We start from the raw sequence: 22,175 nt of genomic DNA, 5'->3' as shown, positions 1-22,175 counted from the left end.
CGGTTTGTGGTTTTGTATTGATTTTTCGTATTTGTATAAACTAATGAATGTTTTAAGGTTACAGTTAATCACATTGAAATGTGCCAAATAGATACAAATACCCAAAGATAATTTTCATTTTGTTGCAAAACATATCAGTTAAAAGGAATCTAATCTGATTTAGACTTAACTCATTGGAAATTTAATACTTTTAATTTTAACACTAGATTTGAGCAAAACGGAACCTCCGAATTGAAAAGGTGTATACTATAGCCCGATGTCGAAGAACTCGATAGTTCATTTATTCGCGGAAATCTAGTTTCTAGGCACATGATTCAAATAATCCTTTATATCTCGGGAATCGTATTGTCCAACCACATATGTATGTGTATGAATGTGAAGGTGTGAGGTTGAATGTGAGGTTCATTCAATGTCATTTATTTTTGTAATTTCCTGCAATTTAACTCCTTCTGAATGGAGTGTTAAAATTTTACTTTAAATTTGTAATTAATATAATGGGCAAATCAAAATACACACAGTTTATGCCCCAGATTTCAGTGGATTCTGAATTGCCGTTTGTATTTGCTTTTAGCAAGCTTTAATATTTAAACAAAAACTCTTTAATCACTTGCTCAATCTGTTTTAATATAGTTAAAAGGCAACACTTAATTACAATTTTAAACAAAAGCAAAAACTAAAACATCAATGTAAAGCAATTAGCAATCCAAACCAGCAGCAGCAGCAGGAACAACACGAAGAAGGTGGAGGAAAAGCTCAGTCGAAAATTAAAATTAAAATTGCCACGCGCAAAATATATTTCATGCCGCATTCACTGGTCACAGGACAATTGGCCGGAAAAGGGAGGGCCTAGAAGTGGGGGGGAAGAATCACGGAGTGAGAGGAAATGGGAGGCCGTTGGATGGAACGGAGTGGATTGGTTTGAATTTTGTTGGAGCTGTTGGATTGCGTGAGCGAAAAGATTTGCAAAAGATGAAACAGGGTTCGACCCCCCTCCCCGCCTGTCTTTATTCGAAAAAGGGCGTGCTAATTGATTATTTACAGAATAGCAGAAAGGGAAGGGGGGCAAAACTGGGCCAAGTGAAGGGCTAGTGAAAGAACCGAATAGAAAATCTTAATTACGCCACAAAATATTTTCATCTTTGCAAATAAATAACTAGAAATAAAAAATAAAGAAAACAGAAAATCAATAAAACGTGAATTGGAAATTAAAATTAAGTTCGACTTTATAATGAAATCCTCAACACGCTTCAGGGAACTTCTTGTGAAGAAGCCAACTGATTATTAATTATTCGGCTAAAAACTCGTTTGAATATGTATCAAATTAAAGTCCTTAAGAAAAGATATGAAATTATTTTTTTGTCAATTGTTAATTCTTATAATTCTCAATTGATATTTCAGAAACTATTTCCTACGTAAACGTCTATCGAAAGGACCCAACAAAATAGTCCTATCGCCCAGTGACTTTGTTTTCCCCGTGGATTCACGTCGGGTGAGTTTTCTTAAGGATAATTTGTCTACGTATGGCTTTCTATTAAATGTGTTTTCCAGGTGGATGAAGGCATTGAAGCCATGCTCTGCTGTTGGCTTCAACAGCTGCAAGAATTCGGGGGCCCCGAGGTGGATAAACCCGATCTGCTCAAAGGCTCCATAGGTTCACTTAAAAATCTAGGCTTTGTGATACCAGGAGCAGCAGCACCGGGTAATAACAGTGGAGCAGCGGCAGCAGCAGCTGCCGTCGCAGGTGGAGGTGCCACTGCGACTGGTGCCACAACAACAGCCAACGGCAAGAGTGGCACCTCTGCCACGGGCAGTCTGGCACGGCACAATCCCGCTCATTTGGATATGCGAGCACGGTATAATGGCGATTTGGTTCAGCTGAAGGAGGTGCACATGAATGGCTCAACTGAATTGCGCACCAAGGCCATGGATCTGCTGGTGATGGCCCATGGACTGCGTCATGAGAATATCAATCCCTTAATTGGCTGGCTGTCAGATCCCAATCGCACAGCCATGGTCTTTGATTACTGTTCGCGTGGCTCTCTGCAAGATGTTTTAATTATGGATGAGATCAAACTGGACTGGTCATTCCGTCTCAGTTTGCTGACCGATCTAGTGAGAGGTATGCGTTATCTGCATGCCTCGCCACTGCGCGTTCACGGGGCTCTGACCTCTCGGAATTGTGTGGTCGATGCCCGTTGGGTGCTCAAAATCACCGACTATGGCCTCAACTCATTCTACGAGTCGCAGGCTCTACCACCCATGCCGAGGAGTGCCAAGGAACTGTTGTGGACAGCGCCCGAGCTCTTGCGCAGCATGAAGACACATCAGCATCAGCACACACATCATCACCAACATGGACGCATTCAGCTGGGCACCCAGCTTGGCGATGTTTACTCCTTTGGCATTATTATGCAGGAGGTTGTGGTCAGGGGTGAACCCTATTGCATGCTCTCCTTGGCTCCGGAGGATATCATAGCCAAAATAAAGAAGCCACCACCTCTAATACGGCCTTCGGTGTCGAAGGGTGCAGCTCCGCCAGAGGCCATCAACATAATGCGTCAATGTTGGGCGGAACAGCCCGACATGCGGCCGGACTTTAATTCGTAAGTGAATCAATCTACCATCCATTATCTACTCGTGTTTATCTCATGGCCTTCTACTTCTTCAGGGTTTATGAGCGCTTCAAAATGTTGAATCATGGCCGCAAAGTGAATTTTGTGGACACCATGTTCCAAATGCTGGAGAAATATTCTAACAATTTGGAAGAACTAATACGTGAGCGCACTGAACAATTGGATATTGAAAGAAAGAAGACTGAACAGCTGTTGAATCGCATGTTGCCAAGGTGATTGAGTTATAATTATCTAACTATACGACTCATTAATTAATCTTGTTTGTAGTTCTGTGGCTGAAAAACTGAAAATGGGTTTAGGTGTAGATCCCGAGGAGTTCTCTGATGTGACCATCTATTTTAGCGATATTGTTGGTTTTACAACAATCGCTGCCCATTGCAGTCCCGTTCAGGTTGTGGATCTACTCAATGATCTCTACACGATTTTCGATGCTACCATTAATGCCTACAATGTCTACAAGGTGAGGGTCTAGAGGGGAAACCCATAAGGTACATCTTATCAGAAATGACTTCTACTTTAGGTGGAGACAATTGGAGATGCCTATATGGTGGTTAGTGGATTACCTGTGAAAATACCCGATCATGCCGAGCAAATAGCCACCATGGCTTTGGATCTTCTCCATCAGAGTGGTCGATTTAATGTCAAGCATTTGCCGGGTGTGCCGCTCCAGCTGCGCATTGGCCTGCACACGGGTCCATGTTGTGCTGGCGTGGTTGGTCTGACTATGCCGAGATACTGTCTATTCGGAGACACCGTGAATACAGCCTCGAGAATGGAGTCCACAGGTAAGAAAGAAACAATTCCCTATGACAAGCTCTAATTACTCTGCATTACCTTAGGCTCTTCATGGCGTATTCATATGTCCCAGGAGACGAGGGATCGACTGGAAGCCCAGGGAGGTTATGCCATAGAGCCACGTGGTTTAATTGAGATCAAGGGAAAGGGCATGATGAACACATTCTGGCTGTTGGGCAAAAAGGGTTTTGATAAACCTTTACCCGTGCCTCCACCCATTGGGTAAGATCTTGTTCATTTGATTAATGAATCTCTAATTTCTCATTTTCTTAACTATTCTTAAAAATGTTCTCCTTATCCACGCCAGAGAGTCTCACGGGTAGGTAACCATTTCAGGAATCCAAATAATCGATATTAACCTCACCGTTTTCCTTTTGAACAGTCTTGATGAATCCTTGATCCGTAACTCAATTACGCTGAAGGCTCAGGCCAATAAGTCGCGAACCAGCACGAATCCTTCTTCATCGCAGAGCTCTTCATTGGCAGGTGAATCTGTGGAAGTTAAAGTGGAAATAACACCACCCAGCAACATAACCGAGGTGGGATCCAGCCAATTGCCCAACTCATATTCTTTGGACTCCAATTCGACAACCACCATAAGTCCAAACACCACATTGTGTCCTGAGTTTCCTACAAAAACTCCGAGCAGCACGAGTCCACAGTCTCGTAAACTGTCCGAGCTAACACCCGATAATCTACTCAATCCAAATAGCTTTAATCGTTTGCCCAACTCCACGGGTGGATCCAGTTCGCGACTGTACAAGAAGATCGAGGAAATGATGGATCTCAGCTCTCCATATAATCACTACAAATGCCTCAGTCCCAGTGAGAGTAATTTGACCCAGTTCTATGATGGGAAATATCTATACGGAAACGCTGGGGGAGGACCAGGTGCAGGAATGCCATGTGGTGGTGGTAGTGGAGTCTGTGGTGGTGCAGCTGCTGGCATTGGAGGATCCCATATGGTTGGTGGGGCCACTGGGCATGGCAGTGGCGGTAGTCTGTGCAAATTCGATGGCAAACCCGGCTCAAGTCGTCTACTGCGACGTCAATTCAGTCTTGATCGTGATGACCAGCAATCGAAGGCAGAGCATCAGCATCAACAGCATTCGCTGCAGGTCACCAACTATGCTGCACTGGTGCATGCCAGCAAGAGTCAAATGTTGGACATACCCCTGCTCCATGATACCAACTCACGCAGTCCCAAGGGTACACTGACTCGAGCCCACAAACAGAATTCCACTTCAATTACCCAGGATCTGGAGAAGATTGAGGAAATCCCACTATCGCCCGCATCGTCGCAGCATCACAGCAGTCTGGACAGTAATCTAAATCGCAGTCCACCCTCGACACTAGAGGCTCAATCGCCACCGTTGCCGCCGTCCCATGGTAATACTCAGTTGAGTCCTCCTCTGCTGTCGGCCCCCACCTCACCGGCACCCTCGCGCACACTTAATGGCATTAATGCCCATACACATGTCCCACATCATGGTAATGCCAATGGCAATACCAGCCCGAATCCTGCTCCCGAGCTTACTCTTAATGTGGAACAGCTCTTGAGTAGATAGGGCACAATTTAAGACCCATCGAATGGATGGGTCTTGCGGAAACTAAGAAAGCTTTAGGTTTGAATGCAACGTGAATGATTTTTGATTATTATTGTGATGATCGTCGACGGATGTTAGTGTTAATGATACGGAAATGAATATAGTACCTCGATATGCAAGGCAAACTTGGTTCCAGCAGCAAAATGAAAGTACAATTTAGTTTTCAAGATTAGTTCGAAAAAAAAAAAAAAAAGTCCATTGTTCGATAGAATCAAATGATACTCGAATATAGAAAATATATATGTATGTGTGAATCTCTAATATAGGATTCTTCAATACATTAATGCAAACAATTAATAATTGATAATTGAAATTTATTTCAACCCACATTTCTCCTCAACAAGAGGTTTCAAAATGTGATCCCTCAAGGTTTGTTGCAAAACGGTTTAAACTTTAAAGCTTTGAAATCGGATTAAGGTTCTCAAGCCAAGTCAGGTAAGCCACATTTTCTTTCCTACTGTCTTTATCTGGATTTTCAACAGGTTAAGGACTATTGAACAATCCTAGTATATAATTGGTTGATAAATGGTAATAACCTTAGGTTATTTTGCCATCGATTTGCCAGCATTGCAATTGATCTTCCAACTAACTAAGCTGCTGAGCACTCTACATACATACATACATCTTCCGAAGGTCCCAAGCCTAATAGATTGTAGTGCACTGGGATTCATTTACTGCCCTCTCCTACCCTTAGATCGAACTCATCGAATAAATCCATTTTGTTTAACTTTTTCAAGGATATCAAATTCTTTCATTATCCATCGAAACTTCAATCTCAATCACAGAGGCTATATACATACATATATCCTAATCTCTATAAAATTAAAAAAAAAAACACTTGGGCTGTTTCTTTGTTCCCATTTCAAGGGGATTTTGTGCTATAAAAATAATAAGTATATACAACATATTATGTGTACTTGATGTTCCTCTCAAAAAACCAAATGAAATCAAATAAAAAATCAAAAAAAAAAAAAGAAATTTAGAATCTGTTGAAAAAAGTCAAACAAAACAGAAGAAAAATTTACATATTTAACATATAAGTATTTACCATAATGTGAATTTAGTTTTCTAAAGACAATCGTTGTTACTTTTTAATAAAACCTAAAAGAAAAGATGCGAAAAACTGAACTCAAAGATGAATGAGAATTATATATATTAACTACACTTTGATAGTAAGCTCTATTCGCTCGCCCTATGTGTCAAGTAATGAAATTGATAAAAAGAAAAAAAAAAAACACTATATCCAAATATATCAGTTCTAATATACTCCTATATATAGACTAGTATTTCGAAATGGACAAAAAACTAACCCACAAAACAAAAATGGATAACAAACACTTTTATAACTTATCTAAGCCTAGCTTTAAGGTATAATTTATATAGCTCATTGAATTGTTTTCATGTTATACTCAATGTCAATGTCAATTATATATCAAGATCCAACCAAAATCAGTTGTTCATTTAACTATCAAAACTTTAAAAACACAAACTAATCTTTTGTCCACTGTCATTGAGTTTTAGTTTAAAATTCATTTCAATATCATTTGTTCTTCTCTGTATTCATATAATTTTAATTGAATTAAAGTAAATAAATGCATAAACTTAATGTAAAATCCAGTTGTTTTTTCATATCTTCTTACTATAAACATGCATTGTCGAATAATAATGATGAAATTGGAGAGTGAAAAAAGGGATCCGTAGTCAATCAATGATAAAAATAATAGGTAAACCTCTTAAAATTTAACTTTACTGACTTTAGATTAGCACTACTTTTTACTTGATTATTAATTGAATTTGCTGCCTGATTAAAATAAAAGGTAGACTTCAATTGACCTTTATTTTACCATTACATTTGCCATCCGGTGGGATAAGCTATAGAATCAGGTGACAAACGAAAAATGTGCCAACAATCGACAATTTTAGGACTGCGTCGAAGAAGATTTCCTAAGATTTGATTAAGAATATGAGAAAATTTGGGGAGAAATTGTGGCAAATATTTATATTTTTTTCTTGACTATTTTAACAATTTGGAATTTAAGTTTAAATTTTTTTGAATTAGAGCAAATTTATAAGTGAACCAAAGGGCCAAGGCCATGCCAAAGTTTGTAAACACTTTCAGGTTTTGTTTTTACTCTTTTCTTAGAAACATTTCATTACATTTTATAAGCAAAGTCAAGCTCATATTGTCGTGTTGATTAAGAATTTGTATACCTTATATGCGCGGATATGCTTCCTTCTGTGTCTTGCACACATCTGATTAAAATAAATGGGTGAACCGAAGAGTCTTTAAACAATCCATATCTTCGGTGAATTTATTATATAATTATTGAATTGAGTTTATATTTGAAATACTCTAACATTTAATTAATCAAGTAGATTGCCAGATATAAATGGAATTGGGAAATTATGTTTTGTATAGTTTTGCTAGTTTTTGACTTTTGTTATTTAAAGCCTAACAACTTCAAAAATAGGTTTAAGTGTGAACCTCGAGCTTTTTCTCAGTCTGAATGATCACATCAAACAGGCCCAGTGTGGTTCATGAAGTCACATTCCAAATCATCTGGGGCAAATTTGAATTGCCAGGAAGGCAAACGACAGGATATCGGATTGACTCGCACAAAATAATATGGCAAAAGATATTTCACAGATTCGATATTTTTACAAGATTTAGATTTAGATCAGCCGTACTACAACTTTAGTAGTGAATTTTTTGTAAAATGTTTTGTTTAAGCTGCCAAATAACAAGCGGCGACCCCCAAAAAATTGTCGTAAGGTTTAAAGGACTTTCCCATAGCATTTGATTAAAATCTACAACTCAGAAATAAAATAATAATGACAATTATAAAATATGGAAAATTATAATTATTTTCGAAAGAGGTGAGAATGTCATATTTAATGAATGTCATATGATATGGAATTTGTTTTTTCGTTTTTGTTTTTAATGCAAGCAATGATTACTTTTCGAACAATAAAGCCAATTTTAGTTAACATAATGTATTTAAAATTAAAGAAAATAAAATAAGAAACATTTGATTTATTTAGTACACAAAATTATGTAAATTTACCCATAAAAACTCTTCGTTGAAAGGACTACTTAGCTTAGCTTAGTTTTATTGTTCGATAAGTTATAGAAATTAACTTGGTTTCGTACAATTCTGAATTTAATAGTAGATAATTATTTGTTTTTTGTATGAACTTTTTGCTTCACATAATTCTGAATAATAACTAATTGCTATTTGTGTTTGACTTATTTAAACTTGTTTCGGGGTAATCTTTAAAATATATCGAAAAGGAACTGACTGATTATGTCCAAGAGTTCCATAAACTTTTTTTCACATTTGTCATTGCTTAACTTGATTTTGTTTTTTTTTTTTTAATTTGTTTTAGACTGATAGTTTATTTACAGCCCTCTTCAACTTCTGCACCTATCTCGTCGTTCTTTTCCATATAGTATCTCAGTAAATGCTATTCGTCTTCTTCTTTATCCTTGCGATGGGATTTCTTCTTGTCACTGCGACTCGAGGAGCTAGAAGTTGTGGACGCCGATGTAGAGCCGGATGTTGAACTGCCGCTTACCGTTTTACTGCTTCGCTCGCTTCGGTCCTTTTCCCGGGATGCTGATTTGCGACGACTGGATTTTTCGCGCGACCGTGAACGACCATCACGTCGCGAGGATGAGGACGATGACGATTCCTTCTCTTTGTCTTTGTCCTTATCTTTGTCTTTATTATCTTTATCTCTGTCCTTGTCACGGTTGGAGCGATCCTTGTCACGATGGCGTTCGCTTCGTTCCTTTTGATCACGCTCTTTCCTCTTCTCCTCCTTGAGCACGTGCAGGTAATCCTCGAAGTATTCCTCACGATAGGAGGAATCTAAGGCACGGTAACGTGAATCGGATTCGAATTTCTTTTTAATATCATACCATCGGGTATGCCTTTCAATGTCGTGGCGTTCGCGCAGCATATCCATGAAATCCTTTCGCAGCTGGAATAAATAAATCATAAGAGATCAGGTAAGATGTGTGGGAGTATTATTGAATACTAAGCCATTGGGCTTACCTGTTCCTTTTTGAGTTGTTTGTCCTTGTCCCGACGTCGTCGTTCTCGATCATCATCATATCCACGATCTGCATTGTTTGACGAGGAGGAGGATGAAGAGGCGCCACCAACACCACCGCCACCTCCGGTAGATGATGCCGACGATGGCGATGATGAAGGTAGATTGCTATTATTATTGTTACCCACCATTGGTGACATTCGCTGAGGCGGTGGCATGTTCATTCGCATTTGCGGTGGAGGACCATTTCCTCCCATCATCATACCCGGAGGTGGAGGTCCCATTGCTAGAAGCAAGCAAATCAAATGAGTGGGAGATCTTTATGGTTATAATACTTTTACTTACGCATATTTGGTGGCATTCGCATATTGGGCGGCATCATGGGTCCTCTGGGCGGTGGCCCGCCCATTTGCGGAGGCGGCACATTCATCTGGGGCGGCGGATGTTGCATATGTGGAGCATGTCCTGGAGTCAACTCCTTTATGCCTGTAGGCACCCAACCGGGCGCATTATCATTGCCCCATTGCGATTCCTGAGTGGGCTCATAACCATAATCAAAGGGTTCGGGCTCATGGAAGAATGGCTCTTCTGCTGCACCGGGTGGGGGAAATTGGGCGGCATGGGACCAAGACCGCCTCGGGAATATTCACGACACTCAGCGGTCATAACTTGAATGGCATTCTCTTTCGCACCGCCCATGCCGGGCGGTCCACCGATTCCACTACCTGTGGTTGAAATCGGACGGGGCGGCCTTTGCATCATTCCCATACCCATGCCCATGCCAGGACGCGGCGGCGGCTGTTGTTGTTGTGGCGGCATCATACCAGGAGGGGCCATGCCAGGCGGTGCCATTCCAGGAGGCGGCATGGGCATGCCCTCAACCATACCGCCCATCATACCGGGCTGCATTCCAGGCGGCGCCATCCCCATGTTGGGATCACCTAAACTTCCAATTGGAGCATTCTGATTGATATTCTGCGTGAGACTGGCCAGACCAACGCCACTCTCTGCCACACGGAATCGTTTTTGCCGCTCACAGTAGGCTCGCCACGTCTCCTCATTGAATCCGTAATTGAAATAATCCGTAATATCTGCACCCGGCTTTCGCCAAGGCTTTTCCTCTAGTGAATCGATGCTGAATTCATGGACAGCAACGCCATTGATGGTGCCAGCTCCCTCAAAGTCCTCAATACTGAACTTACCACCCTGGGCCGATGGTTTGGCCTTGTCGGTAGCACTGGCTCCGGCCAATAGATTCGGCCGCTGCTTAATGTTGTACGTACTCGGGGCTGCTTTAATATCGCCTATGACCACGTTGATATCATCATCCGAATCATCGTCATCGTCGTCGTCGGAGCCATGAATCATGCCACCGCTTGGACCATCCGTCATTTCGACATCTTGATCTTGCAACGGCGGTGTACCCAGCTCATTGCTCCGGCTTCGTCTTCTGGCTTTAGCGCCACCGCTTTCTGTGGTGTCCGGCAAAGCCTCCTCATCTTCTTCCATTTCCTGTGCCGGATCATCGAATTCCGTATATTCTGGCTCTTCTTCTTTGGGCACACACTCGCTGACTGCATCTGTGTCGGCGTTGCCTGAACCGGCGCCAGCTGACACCGAGTCCGCTTTTTCCCCGGCATTTTCTGGGAATGGGTCTTTACTACCTATCGTTACTCCGTCCGTCTCATTGGTAGTGGAATCCGGATTTGAGGTGCCATATAGCCAGCTATCCTCATTTGTGTCGTCGGCCATGATGTTTACCACGTTTTTCCTTCAGAATTTCATGAGCAAAAAAATTCGATACAAACACAAGTTGGCGCGCTGATTTATTGCCAATGTTTCTCTTTAACACATTCTGCGCACGCGCTTGGCAATAATTAAAGTGTTTTTGATATATTTTATATTAATAATTAATTAATAGCAAACAAAAACCGCGAAAAAGCAATATTTTGCAATTTATTTATTTTCCTTGCAACCCAGCAAACATTTAGAGTTACTTTAAGATACCCAACAAACATTTTTGAGTTGATGACCGGCTGAAAATAGGGGCGTTTATTTTACAGACATTGTTTTAACAGAATTTAAACCTCTATTTTAACAGCCTTAAATATCCGAAGTTAAAAATATAGGGTTGGATTAAAAACTATAAAAGTCCATAAACTTTCGAACAATTGATTAAAAATTAATAGAATGGAGTTTAGATCATTGATAAACTTATGTAAAAGGTATTAATATTTATTAAATGCATGTATTTATGCCAAGTTTAAAATAAAAATTTAAAATATTTAGAAAAAAGTCAAAAGTCTACCGCGACAATACTGAATATTCGCCGTGACGCAAAATGAGTACAGTACAAAGTGAGTGGTGTGAAGCGAATTTCCAATATCGCAGAGCGAATTGGCGCAGTGCAAGTGTAAATTGAGAAAAATAAATACAATTTTTTTTTGTGAATGGAGTAAAATAAAATTTGTACATATACAGTTGCAATATTGTGTACAAACATACGTATGTATTTGTTTATATTGAAGAAATAAAAACTGTGTTTGCGTTGTGTAAATTACATATGTGAAAACAACTTTCATAACTGGCTCCTAACACCTTACACGTATTTATGTTCATAAATGCAAATTAAACTTTGTGTATCTGTAGAGATATTTATATAATAAAGAGTCGGGCAACAATGTTGTTAAATAAACAACAAATAATGTGAATAATTGAAGAGAATTTTTAGTTACATACGTAGCTGTTCAAAGTGTACTTTAATTTATCAGCTGTTTTCCACATGTGCGTTTGTATGTATACATACAAATGTATGTACATATGTATGTATGCATGTCACGAATGTACATCAACCTTAAAACTGTGATTTTTCTGCTAGTGATTGTCTTCTTAATTGATTTGATGTGGCACACATTGTGTGATTGTTTATTTAATAACAATGCCAACAACTTTAATTTGCTAGAATAATCTCAAAGTTATTGACCACATTTAAGCTAAACTAATAAATCTGAGTCATTTCATGAAACAAACTACTTGAAAATGTTTCCAGAAAAAAATGTAACATTCAACATTTTTAATGTTTATGTAAATATTTACATATGAGTTACATCAGAGACTTGGTTTAAAAATCATGTAAATCATTTTCTCATTTATACTTAAAGCCAAAAGTAAAGTTTAAATAACAAATACAATAAAATCGCAACAAGTCAATCACGTTTCTCGAACTCTACCGATCGTTATTCCACTGTATCTACTAATGAATCATATGGAATAATAAATTGGCTGATATCAATTTCCTCAAGAAGGGTTTTACATGAATTACCATTTAAATGAGTTGAGTACATTAATGCGCTAACTAATTGATCCTCAACAAGTTATATGCATTTGTTTACAATATATTCGGCCTCACACACATACACACACACAAATACAGATATGTATGTGTACAATTTGTTTATATACAAAAAGTTCAACGATACCTTGTATCGCACACACGCGTTGCGCCTGATTACGCCTTATTTCACTTACTTGTGTGTGTGTTTATTTGTGTTTGTATTTGTATCTATGTATTTACGTTTGTACATATTTCGTTTTGCCTCCTCATCATGATACGGCAGTATTTCTAAATATTATTTTTTTTCTTTGCATTTATCACACAAATACTTGTGCATGTGTGTACATAAATTTACTATGACAGAGAAATTGATACAACAACAAAATTTCAAAATCATAATGATTTTATGCAATTTCCATAGAGTAAAATGCTACATTAAGGACACCAAAATCTCAATCAATTGTACATTCTATATATTCTTAATCAGCATCAACAGTCGGCATGATTTAACCATGTTTGCCTATATCTCGAAGCATATGAGATAATAAATACATATGTTTACCATGAGAACTAAAATCGCAGAGTTCGCATGTATAAATTGTGCATTTTATGAATTGTTTCACTTATTGCATGGTATAAACAAGTCGGTCAACGATTTATTACCTTAATTTTTCAAATTAATTATGTTGCATTAAATGGTATATACAAAAGACATTTAAACAATTAAAATTTATTATCTTCAGGTGTTAGTGTGTTTAAATTATTGAGTTTCATAGTCAAATGATAGAATATCATAGTCATGACAAGGCGAAATGGGTACCAAAAATTATCTTTAACACCAAAAAAGTGAGTTGCAATTTGATAGAATTACCCATTTAAAAACAGAAAACCAAAAGTAAGTTGAAAATCAGATGACATTTTAAAGTTGATAAGCAAATTTTAACTTTGAATTTGGTTTTATATTTTGAATCTTGATAAAAAGATTGTCATTAATCTATTTTGAAAACTAAATAGACCTTTTTTCGAAATATGTAATAACTTCATTTGCTTTTGTTTCAAAATCTATTTGTCTATTTAAATTGGCTTGTTTGGATTTTTAGTAAAATATTTCAATTTCAAAGTTAACACTAAATGCAATAACAAAATTAAGAATGTCTTTATTCTTTATCTTAATTATTGTATACAGAAATGTAAATAAACAAACAATTGCCAACTTAATGTAAAGTAATTGTAAATATAAAGTCGTGACGTTACGCTCTCAGTTGAAACAAAGGGGTTCCCTTGAAATAGAGCTCGTTCAATGTTAGGGATATTCTTGCTAGTTATTTTTTATGCAAGTAAACTTTAATTTAAAATGTCTATAAAGCAACAAAACTGCTTTTTATTTACATCTTCAATTTTGGCAATGAAAATGTAATAAAACTGTTGTCAAATTCCCGTTTTCAAACATCCCTAATCTATATTGTGCGATCTCTCGTACTTTCTTGAATGTGCCTTTTGCCTGCTCGGGCTCGGGCTCTGCTCTGCTTTGCTCTCTGATTGTGAGTCCAAACCCCACCAAACACACACGCACAGCACACACACGGGTTACTTTTGTGTTTAGAGACTTTGCCAGTTTTCACTGAAAACATTGCCAGCAATCACTAGTAGTTGTTCAGTTGTATTCGGACGAGCGGAGAGAGTAAAACGAACCGACGATCTACCTAAGCCCGCCCGATCAGCCAGCGGGATTTGTTGTGTGTGGCGCGCGCGCAGACTTCGAATCAGAGTTATTATCCCCGTCCATTAAGTTATACCATACTTTCCGTCTCGCATTATTATTATTATTATTTTAAAAATTATCAATTGCGTTTTCTAATCTCGCAAATATCTCCGGAGATAAACCTAAACTAGTGACAACATTTATAGACATATGTACATACATACATATGTTTGGTGTGTAGTGATAAAAAAAAAACCTGTTATCATCAACCTTTGTCGTCTCTGCTTAACTCAATAGACAAAATATATATTTTCGGTTGACAACATTTTTTAAAACCGTATAATTTCTGCATTTGAAATCTGCTTTGGACGGGTTTTGTTTTTGTTTTTTTGCTTTTTCGTTTGCCATTGGACTTTGAGCGCTCCCCCGGTCGAATTGCGTTACTATCTTTATATACACAAAAACAATTTCTAAATATATATAAAACACTACATATACTTACTACTCGGTCGGTGAGAAAATCTAGTTATAATATTTTTTTAAACGGAGCTCAGTGACAAAATGCAAATGCAGTATGAGAATCATATAAACACCGTTCCCGAAATACAGAATCACATCTCACCCGCGCATCATGGGACCAATGGAAATGAATATTTAGAAAAAATGGAAGGTTCGTCGATAAAAGTTTTGTTCTGCTATGAGTGTGTGTGTATAGGTGTAACTATGAGTGTGTGTATTTATGATATTTTATCTCCAAAACCCAACAACGTGCTGAGTAATTCCCCCATTTGGCTCTCGGTGTTTTGTTGATTAAAGTCATGGAGCATGACTTTGCACATTGAGAATCCAGTTTGCTTATTCGCAACGCCACAATGAATGGCAGAAAAGTGACTTCAAACATTTTTCTGATCATTCTACAGTAGAATCCCATGTAAAAGAACTCCAAAATGTAATAATTTAGCGCCACGATCGTTTAATTAAATTATTTTGAATGAGATAACAAAAAAACAGGGTCATAAAATATTATGATACGCAAAAAAAGCGAAGAACAACTACCTAATACGTAGGCACTTAGTTAAATTTAACTTTAGAAGAAATCAGATTTTCATTGTTATTGTTGCATTTTTGAAATCTGTTTCTATGCAAAATAATTTTGCATTATCGTCTTAGTCTTTCTAGGAAGCATTTTTAGCAAAGTCATATTTGAGGACAATTATAGACACAAATAGGGTAAGGACGTTTGCATGGACGGGTTCGCTAGGGGGAGTTATGGGGTCTTGATACCCTTTGATATATGGGTATTTCATATTATTTTTTACTTTTTTAACATTGTCTTTAATTATTGAGAGATCACCATAATCTAAAAATATTTTCTAGATCTATTTGTGATCGTGTACATCATTATTAATGAATTACACACAACAAATTATAAATTTGAACATTAATTATGATCAGGATAATATAAAATATTATTTTTTCGATAAATTGAAAGTAAAGCGTAAAAGATACTGATATAATGATTGGAGATACAAACTACTATCAGTGATAAGAGATAACGAGAAAATGCCCATTCATGTTATTATGACCGTGTGAACTCAAAGATAGATTAGATAAAGAAATCGAACTGTTTTTTTTTTTTTTGTCATATTTTAATTGCGGACTATTTCGATTTATTTTGTTTTTAGACTCGGAGATGATGAATGATCATTCGAACGGTTGTAGTCCGACGACGAGATGCGGGCGATTTGATTCTTCGCGGTCTCCCATCGATGATCACGATGCCACCGATGATGACATGACATTCTGCATGTCCAACTATGCCAAGGAGGCATTGAAAATGATGTTCATGATGCGTTCACATGGTATGCTCACCGACGTTGTGCTAGAGGTGAAAAAGGAACTTTTTCCCGCCCACAAGGTCGTGCTGTCAGCTGCCTCGCCCTATTTTAAGGCCATGTTCACGGGAGGTCTCAAAGAATCGGAAATGTCGCGCGTCCAATTGCAGGGGGTAAGTGGGTGGACACCAATCCGAGAAGACCTCTCCAGTTTTGTTGCTATAATAGATGTACAGTTCTGTCTTTTAACCCTTTCATAGGTCTGCCCAACGGCAATGTCCCGCATATTATATTTTATGTACACCGGACAAATTCGTGTGACTGAGGTGACAGTATGCCAGCTTCTGCCAGCGGCGACGATGTTTCAAGTGCCAAATGTTATTGATGCCTGCTGTGCATTCCTAGAGCGGCAATTGGATCCAACGAATGCCATCGGCATCGCGAATTTCGCCGAACAGCATGGCTGTGTCGAACTGCAGAACAAGGCAAATGTTTTTATTGAACGCAACTTTACCCAGGTGAGTTAGAATAAAAAAATCAGAAGCGTTCGAAGCCTATTAATTGATATTATCGATCCACTATTAGGTCTGCCAAGAGGAGGAATTTTTACAGCTTTCCGCCTACCAACTGATAGCTCTTATCCGACGAGACGAGCTGAATGTTCAAGAGGAGCGAGAGGTGTACAATGCCGTCCTGAAGTGGGTCAAGTACGACGAAGAGAATAGAAATGGCAAAATGGAACATATTCTAGGCGCCGTGCGTTGTCAATTCCTTACGCCTAACTTCCTCAAAGAGCAAATGAAAAATTGCGATTTATTGCGTCGTGTTCCGGCATGTCGAGAGTATTTGGCAAAGATCTTCAAAGATTTAACCCTGCACAAGTGCCCCGGTGTTAAAGAACGAACCCCAAATACAACACGCATGATATTTGTTGCTGGCGGCTTTTTTCGACATTCCCTGGACATACTGGAAGCTTACAACGTCGACGACAAGACTTGGACAGTTTTGCCAAATTTGCGTATTCCCCGATCTGGTCTCGGCGCAGCATTTCTTAAAGGAAAATTCTATGCAGTGGGCGGCCGCAACAACAATATTGGCTCCTCGTACGATTCTGACTGGGTAGATCGCTACAGTGCCATAAGCGAGACGTGGCGACCCTGTTCGCCAATGTCTGTGCCGCGTCATAGAGTCGGCGTGGCTGTTATGGATGAGCTAATGTATGCCGTTGGTGGATCCGCTGGCATGGAATATCACAATACCGTTGAATAGTAAGTACCACCAGTGACAAATATTGAAGGGTGTTATTAATGAAGCTTTGGCAATTACACAGCTATGACCCCGACCAGGACAGGTGGACGCTCGTTCAACCGATGCACTCTAAGCGCTTGGGTGTGGGCGTTGTAGTGGTGAATCGTCTTCTATATGCTATCGGAGGCTTTGATGGAAACGAACGCTTGGGCAGCGTGGAGTGCTATCATCCGGAAAACAATGCGTGGAGCTTTTTGCCACCTTTAAAAACTGGACGCAGTGGAGCAGGTAAGCATAAATGAAAATAATATTTATTTGTTGAAGATTTGTATCTTATACATCTTTTTTCATTTTTGATTGGCTTTTAAGGTGTAGCGGCCATTAACCAGTTCATCTATGTAGTTGGCGGCTTTGATGGAACGCGTCAGTTGGCGACCGTTGAGCGTTATGATACGGAAAATGAAACATGGGATATGGTTGCACCAATTCAAATAGCGCGCAGTGCTCTCTCACTTACCCCTCTCGATGGAAAACTGTATGCCATTGGTGGATTCGATGGCAACAACTTTTTATCTATTGTTGAGGTGTATGACCCACGCACAAACCAATGGGAGCAAGGGACGCCCTTGAACTCAGGACGCTCCGGTCATGCTTCAGCCGTTATATATCAGCCTGCATGCGCGGCAACCTTAATGGACTACGAGGAAAGCGAATCACCGCGGAGAGATGGTAGCAGTAGCGACGAAAGGCATATGGATTCACCACGCAATCCGTGCAGTAGCGGCAGAAGCTCAAACTTTTCTAGCATTTCGCCAAATATGCAATTTCATTCGTCTTATGGATCAAGCGGATGTCATAACTGTGAAACCGATATAAAAGTCGTCGATACGAATACTTTATTAGCCAATAAGGGTCATGTTGTAGCCAATTTGTCGAAAAGTCCAAATCCGGACGCACCAAGCGACTCCCGCTTTCAAATTCCGCCAATCCATAACTTGGAAAATAAACAGTTCGTACCCGGACTACCTGACAATCTACAGGTCTGCAAAAAGCCGAAAAAATGCCTCTTAAGTCCGGTTCGGACAGCCATGCAACAAATGATACACAACACCATCGAATGGCGTCTTAAAAAATGCTCGACCGTGGCGAGCTCATGACCAAACGCCTCCTGCAATAGTCACATAGCCACAACCAAAAAACAAAACTAAATGTATAAAGCTCTCCTTCACGTATCTTAAGACATTCAAAAATCCTTCAACTTAATATAAGAACGCATTCCAACGAGACATCCTAAATCAATCAGTCGGTGTGAACAATGTTTTTGGGAAGATAGCAATCAAAATTATTCCTAATACATTCCCTAGGTGATAATTGGTTATTAATTTATACAAGTTTTATACGGTATCAATAGGTACATATATAGGCATTATCTAACAGACTTTCCACATATGTCAGTAAATGATATAGAAGATTTTTATCATAAGATTGACTAGCGATAGGATGCGACAACAAGTCGTTTTTATTCATACATACATATCTATATATAGATATTCATATATGTATATGAATGTATGCTTAAATAGTTAATAACGTATTTTAATAGTATGTTTATACAAAATAATAGGACACAAAATATACACTTTTCCAAATATCTAAATAAGTACGATCAAATAAAATGTATTGATTTTAAAGAAAAACATTAAGTTTGTTTTGTAATTAATAATGTAATTAACATTGATATTTTTAAAACAACATCGCAGATGTATATCTGCAAATATCTTACAAACTCCTTTGTTTACGTGGACGAGGCGGGTTCCAGGACACAGGAGTATTGTCAGTAATTGAAACAATATTCAATCCACCCATTTGCAAACCCTTAATTGCCGACTGAAAGTAAAGATGTAATTTAAGTACAATAAATTTAAATATGCTAGGAATTGAGAGTAACCAACCATTCTTCCGGGTCCAAGGCCACGAACCTTCACTCGAATTGTTTTCCATCCGAGTTCAATGGCTTTCTAAAAATACAAATACTTGTCATAAATCGTAAGTAAGGATGTCTTCTTAATTACTTACATTGCTTATACTAACAGCCGTTGCTTGAGCAGCAATATTTGTTCCTTTTCTAGTATTTTTAAATCCTTCAATGCCACACGAGCGAATAAGTCTGGGCACTCCTGCATTAGTTAAGTTAAGGAATTAGTATCAATATTAAACTTGATGATGCTTATTTTACCTTTGTAATCGGTCACGGAAATGATGGTGTTGTTAGAGGATACACGAATATTGCAAATTGGCAGTTCACTGAATGGAATGCCATTAAAAAGCTCACTGGAGGTACTAGCGTCAGGAAAGAATTTCGCCTTTCTGAAACCAAAAATGGTTAAAGTTATCAAAGGTTTAAAGGAGTAGTCATGAATTCACCTGTTGATCAGTGTGTCAATATCCACGGATTTCTCGCCAACTGTGCCTTCGTCTTTGGCTGGCAAGGAGGCCAACATTTCCTTACGATCTTCCGCCTTGCCACGGTATGAACTTGTGTGGAAAGCAGAAACCAATCGTTTGGAGACATCTGTAGCCACCACCCCAGCAGTTGCTGAATTAAGTCTAGGAATTTGTCTTAGCCACCACATGATGTAATTAGGATGTTTCAGAGGGACTTTCACAGATGATAACCGGCCAAAATTAATAAAATTTTATTTCATCCGTATCCTCAAATACGTAACCGCAGTGTTGCCACACCACGTTTTGTTGTTGTGGTCGTTTTGCTCGATTTTGATTCGTTGTGGTAATCGATGAGTTGCACTGAATTATAGACGATCTGGCAATATTACTTATGTTTTCACGTGTTTTTTAAAGAAGGTAGTCGTATTTTATATTGTGTTAATTTAAAATGGCTTTAAAGCGATTGAAGAGTAAGCTTTCGGTATAATTTAAAGGGTAAATTAGTTATTAATCGCTGTTTGTATTTGCAGCTAAAAAGTCCAAGCGATTGACTGGTAGGCTAAAGCACAAGATTGACAAAAAAGTGCGTGAGCACAACAGGAAAGAGCGCCGCGAGGCTAAAAAGAATCCCAAGAAGGGTAGCAAGAAACAGAAACTTATTCAAATCCCGAACATATGTCCATTCAAAGATGAGATCTTAAAGGAGGTAGAGGAGGCAAAGCAGCGACAAGAAGCCGAAAAGCTGGCCCGCCGAGAGGCATTTAAAGCGGAGCGCGCACAGAATCAGAACAAATTCAAATCGTTGGAAACACTGGCTGAAGATGCTGACATGCGGAGCACTGTTCACGGACTAATGCACAATACTGCCGAACAAGATTCTGGCAAACAATATAAGAATGCGACCACGAAGGAACAGTCCCTGAAGCAATATTTCAAAGAATTCCGTAAGGTTATTGAAAATGCTGATGTGGTTCTTGAAGTCGTCGATGCTCGTGATCCTCTGGGTACACGCTGCAATGAAGTGGAACGGGCTGTCCGTGGAGCTCCGGGTAACAAGCGTCTGGTTCTCGTCCTAAACAAGGCGGATCTGGTGCCTCGCGAGAATCTTAACAATTGGATTAAATACTTTCGGCGTAGCGGTCCTGTAACGGCATTCAAGGCTTCAACCCAAGACCAGGCATCACGTTTGGGACGCCGCAAACTACGTGAAATGAAAACTGAAAAGGCTATGCAGGGATCTGTATGCATTGGAGCTGAGTTGTTGATGTCCATGCTGGGTAACTACTGTCGCAATAAAGGAATCAAAACATCAATTCGTGTTGGAGTCGTTGGAATTCCAAATGTTGGCAAAAGTTCCATTATAAATTCGCTTACCCGTGGACGATCGTGCATGGTTGGCAGCACTCCTGGTGTTACCAAGTAAGTCTTTAATCTAACCAGTTGGTCTCTTAATATAACCGGTTCATCTTTCAGAGCTATGCAAGAGGTAGAACTCGACTCTAAAATCAAACTGATCGATTGCCCCGGTATTGTTTTTACCGGTGGAACTTACGGTGGCACTGAATCCTCACATGCTGTTCTAAAGAATGCCCAACGCGTGGGCGATGTCAAGGATCCCTTCACCATTGCAGAAAGTGTTTTGAAACGAGCCAGTAAAGAGTATTTTTGCAAAATGTACGACATCAACAACTACGACACTTTTGAGGAATTTTTCGCCAAGAAGGCATCTAGAATGGGTAAGTTTTATATGGGATGCTGATTTCGGTAACTTTAGTAATTGATTCACCCGATTTATAGGAAAATTCCTTAAAAAGGGTGTGCCTGATGTTGTGGCAGCAGCTCGAAGTGTGCTAAACGATTGGAACACAGGAAAAATCAAATATTGCACACAACCGCCGGAAGTTAAAGAAAATCCCAATGTGCATATAAGTGCATCGATTGTGCATGCCGACGCTCGCGAGTTTGATGTGGATAACTTTGAATCAATGGAAACAGATATACTTAGCCATTGTGCCACAGAAACAGATGACATTATGCAAATAACGACCACAGGGCCCGTTGAGATAAGAGAGCCGCCACCGGAACAGCCAGCGGTTTTGGTAAATGAAGAGGAGAAGCCTGCGAAAGGTCGGAAAAGAAAGTTGGTTGAAGAAAAAGAAAAAGTTGATCCCGCATTGTTACTGGAAGGTAAGAACTTTAAAGCATTATTTTTTCTTCAATAGAATACTAATCTGTTAATTACTTTTAGAAAATCAATCGCTTAACAAGAATATAAAGGATCTTCAAAAACGAAAGAAGAAACAGAACCAGCGAAGTGAGAAGAAAATCACAAATATTACAGACGTTCTTGACAATTTCAGTTTGGGAGGATCAACGTCAAAGTCGGACAAATATGATTTTGATCAAGATTATGTTATTGAATAAAATTAATCAATTTGTTTGAATTACAAAAATAAAATGTCTTCTGGGTTTGCCTTAAAGTTTAGAGAACAATCTGTTAAATTAAGCTGGGTCTCTTTT

General features: G+C 38.9%; 5 protein-coding genes across 8 annotated transcripts in view; 3 read left to right on the top strand and 2 right to left on the bottom strand.

Annotated features, from left to right (window-relative positions):
- LOC137582233 (uncharacterized) overlaps positions 1–5,484 on the top strand; it is a 54,256-nt gene extending 48,772 nt beyond the window's left edge. The window contains exons 7-14 of the mRNA XM_068296695.1: positions 1,399–1,489; positions 1,549–2,603; positions 2,669–2,845; positions 2,901–3,093; positions 3,154–3,418; positions 3,473–3,650; positions 3,736–3,747; positions 3,811–5,484. Of these exons, the coding sequence (XP_068152796.1) occupies positions 1,399–1,489; positions 1,549–2,603; positions 2,669–2,845; positions 2,901–3,093; positions 3,154–3,418; positions 3,473–3,650; positions 3,736–3,747; positions 3,811–4,996 (3,157 nt within the window). The 3' untranslated portion in view covers positions 4,997–5,484. The remainder of the gene's footprint in view (positions 1–1,398; positions 1,490–1,548; positions 2,604–2,668; positions 2,846–2,900; positions 3,094–3,153; positions 3,419–3,472; positions 3,651–3,735; positions 3,748–3,810) is intronic.
- A 2,632-nt stretch (positions 5,485–8,116) lies between these two features.
- Positions 8,117–11,089, bottom strand: Fip1 (Factor interacting with poly(A) polymerase 1). Its single transcript, XM_068297476.1, is given in 4 exon segments — positions 8,117–9,019; positions 9,094–9,377; positions 9,437–9,694; positions 9,697–11,089. Coding segments are annotated over 4 exon segments (2,208 nt in total). The 5' UTR covers positions 10,844–11,089; the 3' UTR covers positions 8,117–8,500.
- A 291-nt stretch (positions 11,090–11,380) lies between these two features.
- On the top strand, positions 11,381–18,907 carry Keap1 (kelch like ECH associated protein 1). Of its 4 annotated transcripts, none has more exons than XM_068297250.1 (6): positions 11,381–11,448; positions 15,813–16,135; positions 16,223–16,480; positions 16,548–17,230; positions 17,293–17,498; positions 17,580–18,907. In XM_068297250.1, the coding sequence occupies exons 1-6, from the start codon at positions 11,433–11,435 to the stop codon at positions 18,365–18,367; spliced, it is 2,274 nt and encodes a 757-aa protein (XP_068153351.1). In that variant the 5' UTR covers positions 11,381–11,432; the 3' UTR covers positions 18,368–18,907. The 4 variants fall into 4 exon arrangements, with proteins under 4 accessions (XP_068153351.1, XP_068153352.1, XP_068153350.1 ...); XM_068297251.1 differs by lacking the exon at positions 11,381–11,448 and adding an exon at positions 11,478–11,596; XM_068297249.1 differs by lacking the exon at positions 11,381–11,448 and adding an exon at positions 14,095–14,797.
- On the bottom strand, positions 18,872–19,960 carry mRpS11 (mitochondrial ribosomal protein S11). Its single transcript, XM_068297253.1, has 5 exons — positions 19,635–19,960; positions 19,447–19,577; positions 19,287–19,387; positions 19,163–19,228; positions 18,872–19,097 (listed from the first exon to the last, which is right to left on the bottom strand). The coding sequence occupies exons 1-5, from the start codon at positions 19,841–19,843 to the stop codon at positions 18,990–18,992; spliced, it is 615 nt and encodes a 204-aa protein (XP_068153354.1). The 5' UTR covers positions 19,844–19,960; the 3' UTR covers positions 18,872–18,989.
- Positions 19,961–20,012: 52 nt separating this feature from the next.
- On the top strand, positions 20,013–22,161 carry Ns1 (Nucleostemin 1). Its single transcript, XM_068296422.1, has 5 exons — positions 20,013–20,125; positions 20,186–21,074; positions 21,129–21,391; positions 21,453–21,842; positions 21,904–22,161. Exons 1-5 carry the CDS (start codon positions 20,104–20,106, stop codon positions 22,077–22,079), a joined length of 1,740 nt encoding a protein of 579 aa, XP_068152523.1. The 5' UTR covers positions 20,013–20,103; the 3' UTR covers positions 22,080–22,161.
- The last annotated feature ends 14 nt before the right edge of the window (positions 22,162–22,175 follow it).

The sequence above is a fragment of the Drosophila tropicalis genome, unplaced genomic scaffold (genome assembly GCF_018151085.1).
Source record: "Drosophila tropicalis isolate 14030-0801.00 unplaced genomic scaffold, ASM1815108v1 contig_859, whole genome shotgun sequence".
In the NCBI taxonomy this organism is placed as follows: domain Eukaryota; kingdom Metazoa; phylum Arthropoda; class Insecta; order Diptera; family Drosophilidae; genus Drosophila; species Drosophila tropicalis.
This window is presented reverse-complemented; position numbering and strand designations above follow the sequence as displayed.

Excerpts from the sequence above, each read along its gene's own strand:
- Keap1 (XM_068297249.1), top strand. The coding sequence starts at position 14,689 with ATGCAAATGCAGTATGAGAATCATATAAACACCGTTCCCGAAATACAG. Across the intron at positions 16,136-16,222 it reads CGCGCGTCCAATTGCAGGGG|GTCTGCCCAACGGCAATGTC; the intron begins GTAAGTGGGTGG and ends ACCCTTTCATAG. Across the intron at positions 16,481-16,547 it reads TTGAACGCAACTTTACCCAG|GTCTGCCAAGAGGAGGAATT; the intron begins GTGAGTTAGAAT and ends ATCCACTATTAG.
- mRpS11 (XM_068297253.1), bottom strand. The coding sequence starts at position 19,843 with ATGTGGTGGCTAAGACAAATTCCTAGACTTAATTCAGCAACTGCTGGG. Across the intron at positions 19,578-19,634 it reads ATTGACACACTGATCAACAG|AAAGGCGAAATTCTTTCCTG; the intron begins GTGAATTCATGA and ends TTTTGGTTTCAG. Across the intron at positions 19,098-19,162 it reads GCCTTGGACCCGGAAGAATG|TCGGCAATTAAGGGTTTGCA; the intron begins GTTGGTTACTCT and ends CTTTACTTTCAG.
- Ns1 (XM_068296422.1), top strand. The coding sequence starts at position 20,104 with ATGGCTTTAAAGCGATTGAAGA. Across the intron at positions 20,126-20,185 it reads GGCTTTAAAGCGATTGAAGA|CTAAAAAGTCCAAGCGATTG; the intron begins GTAAGCTTTCGG and ends TTGTATTTGCAG. Across the intron at positions 21,392-21,452 it reads CAAGAAGGCATCTAGAATGG|GAAAATTCCTTAAAAAGGGT; the intron begins GTAAGTTTTATA and ends CCCGATTTATAG.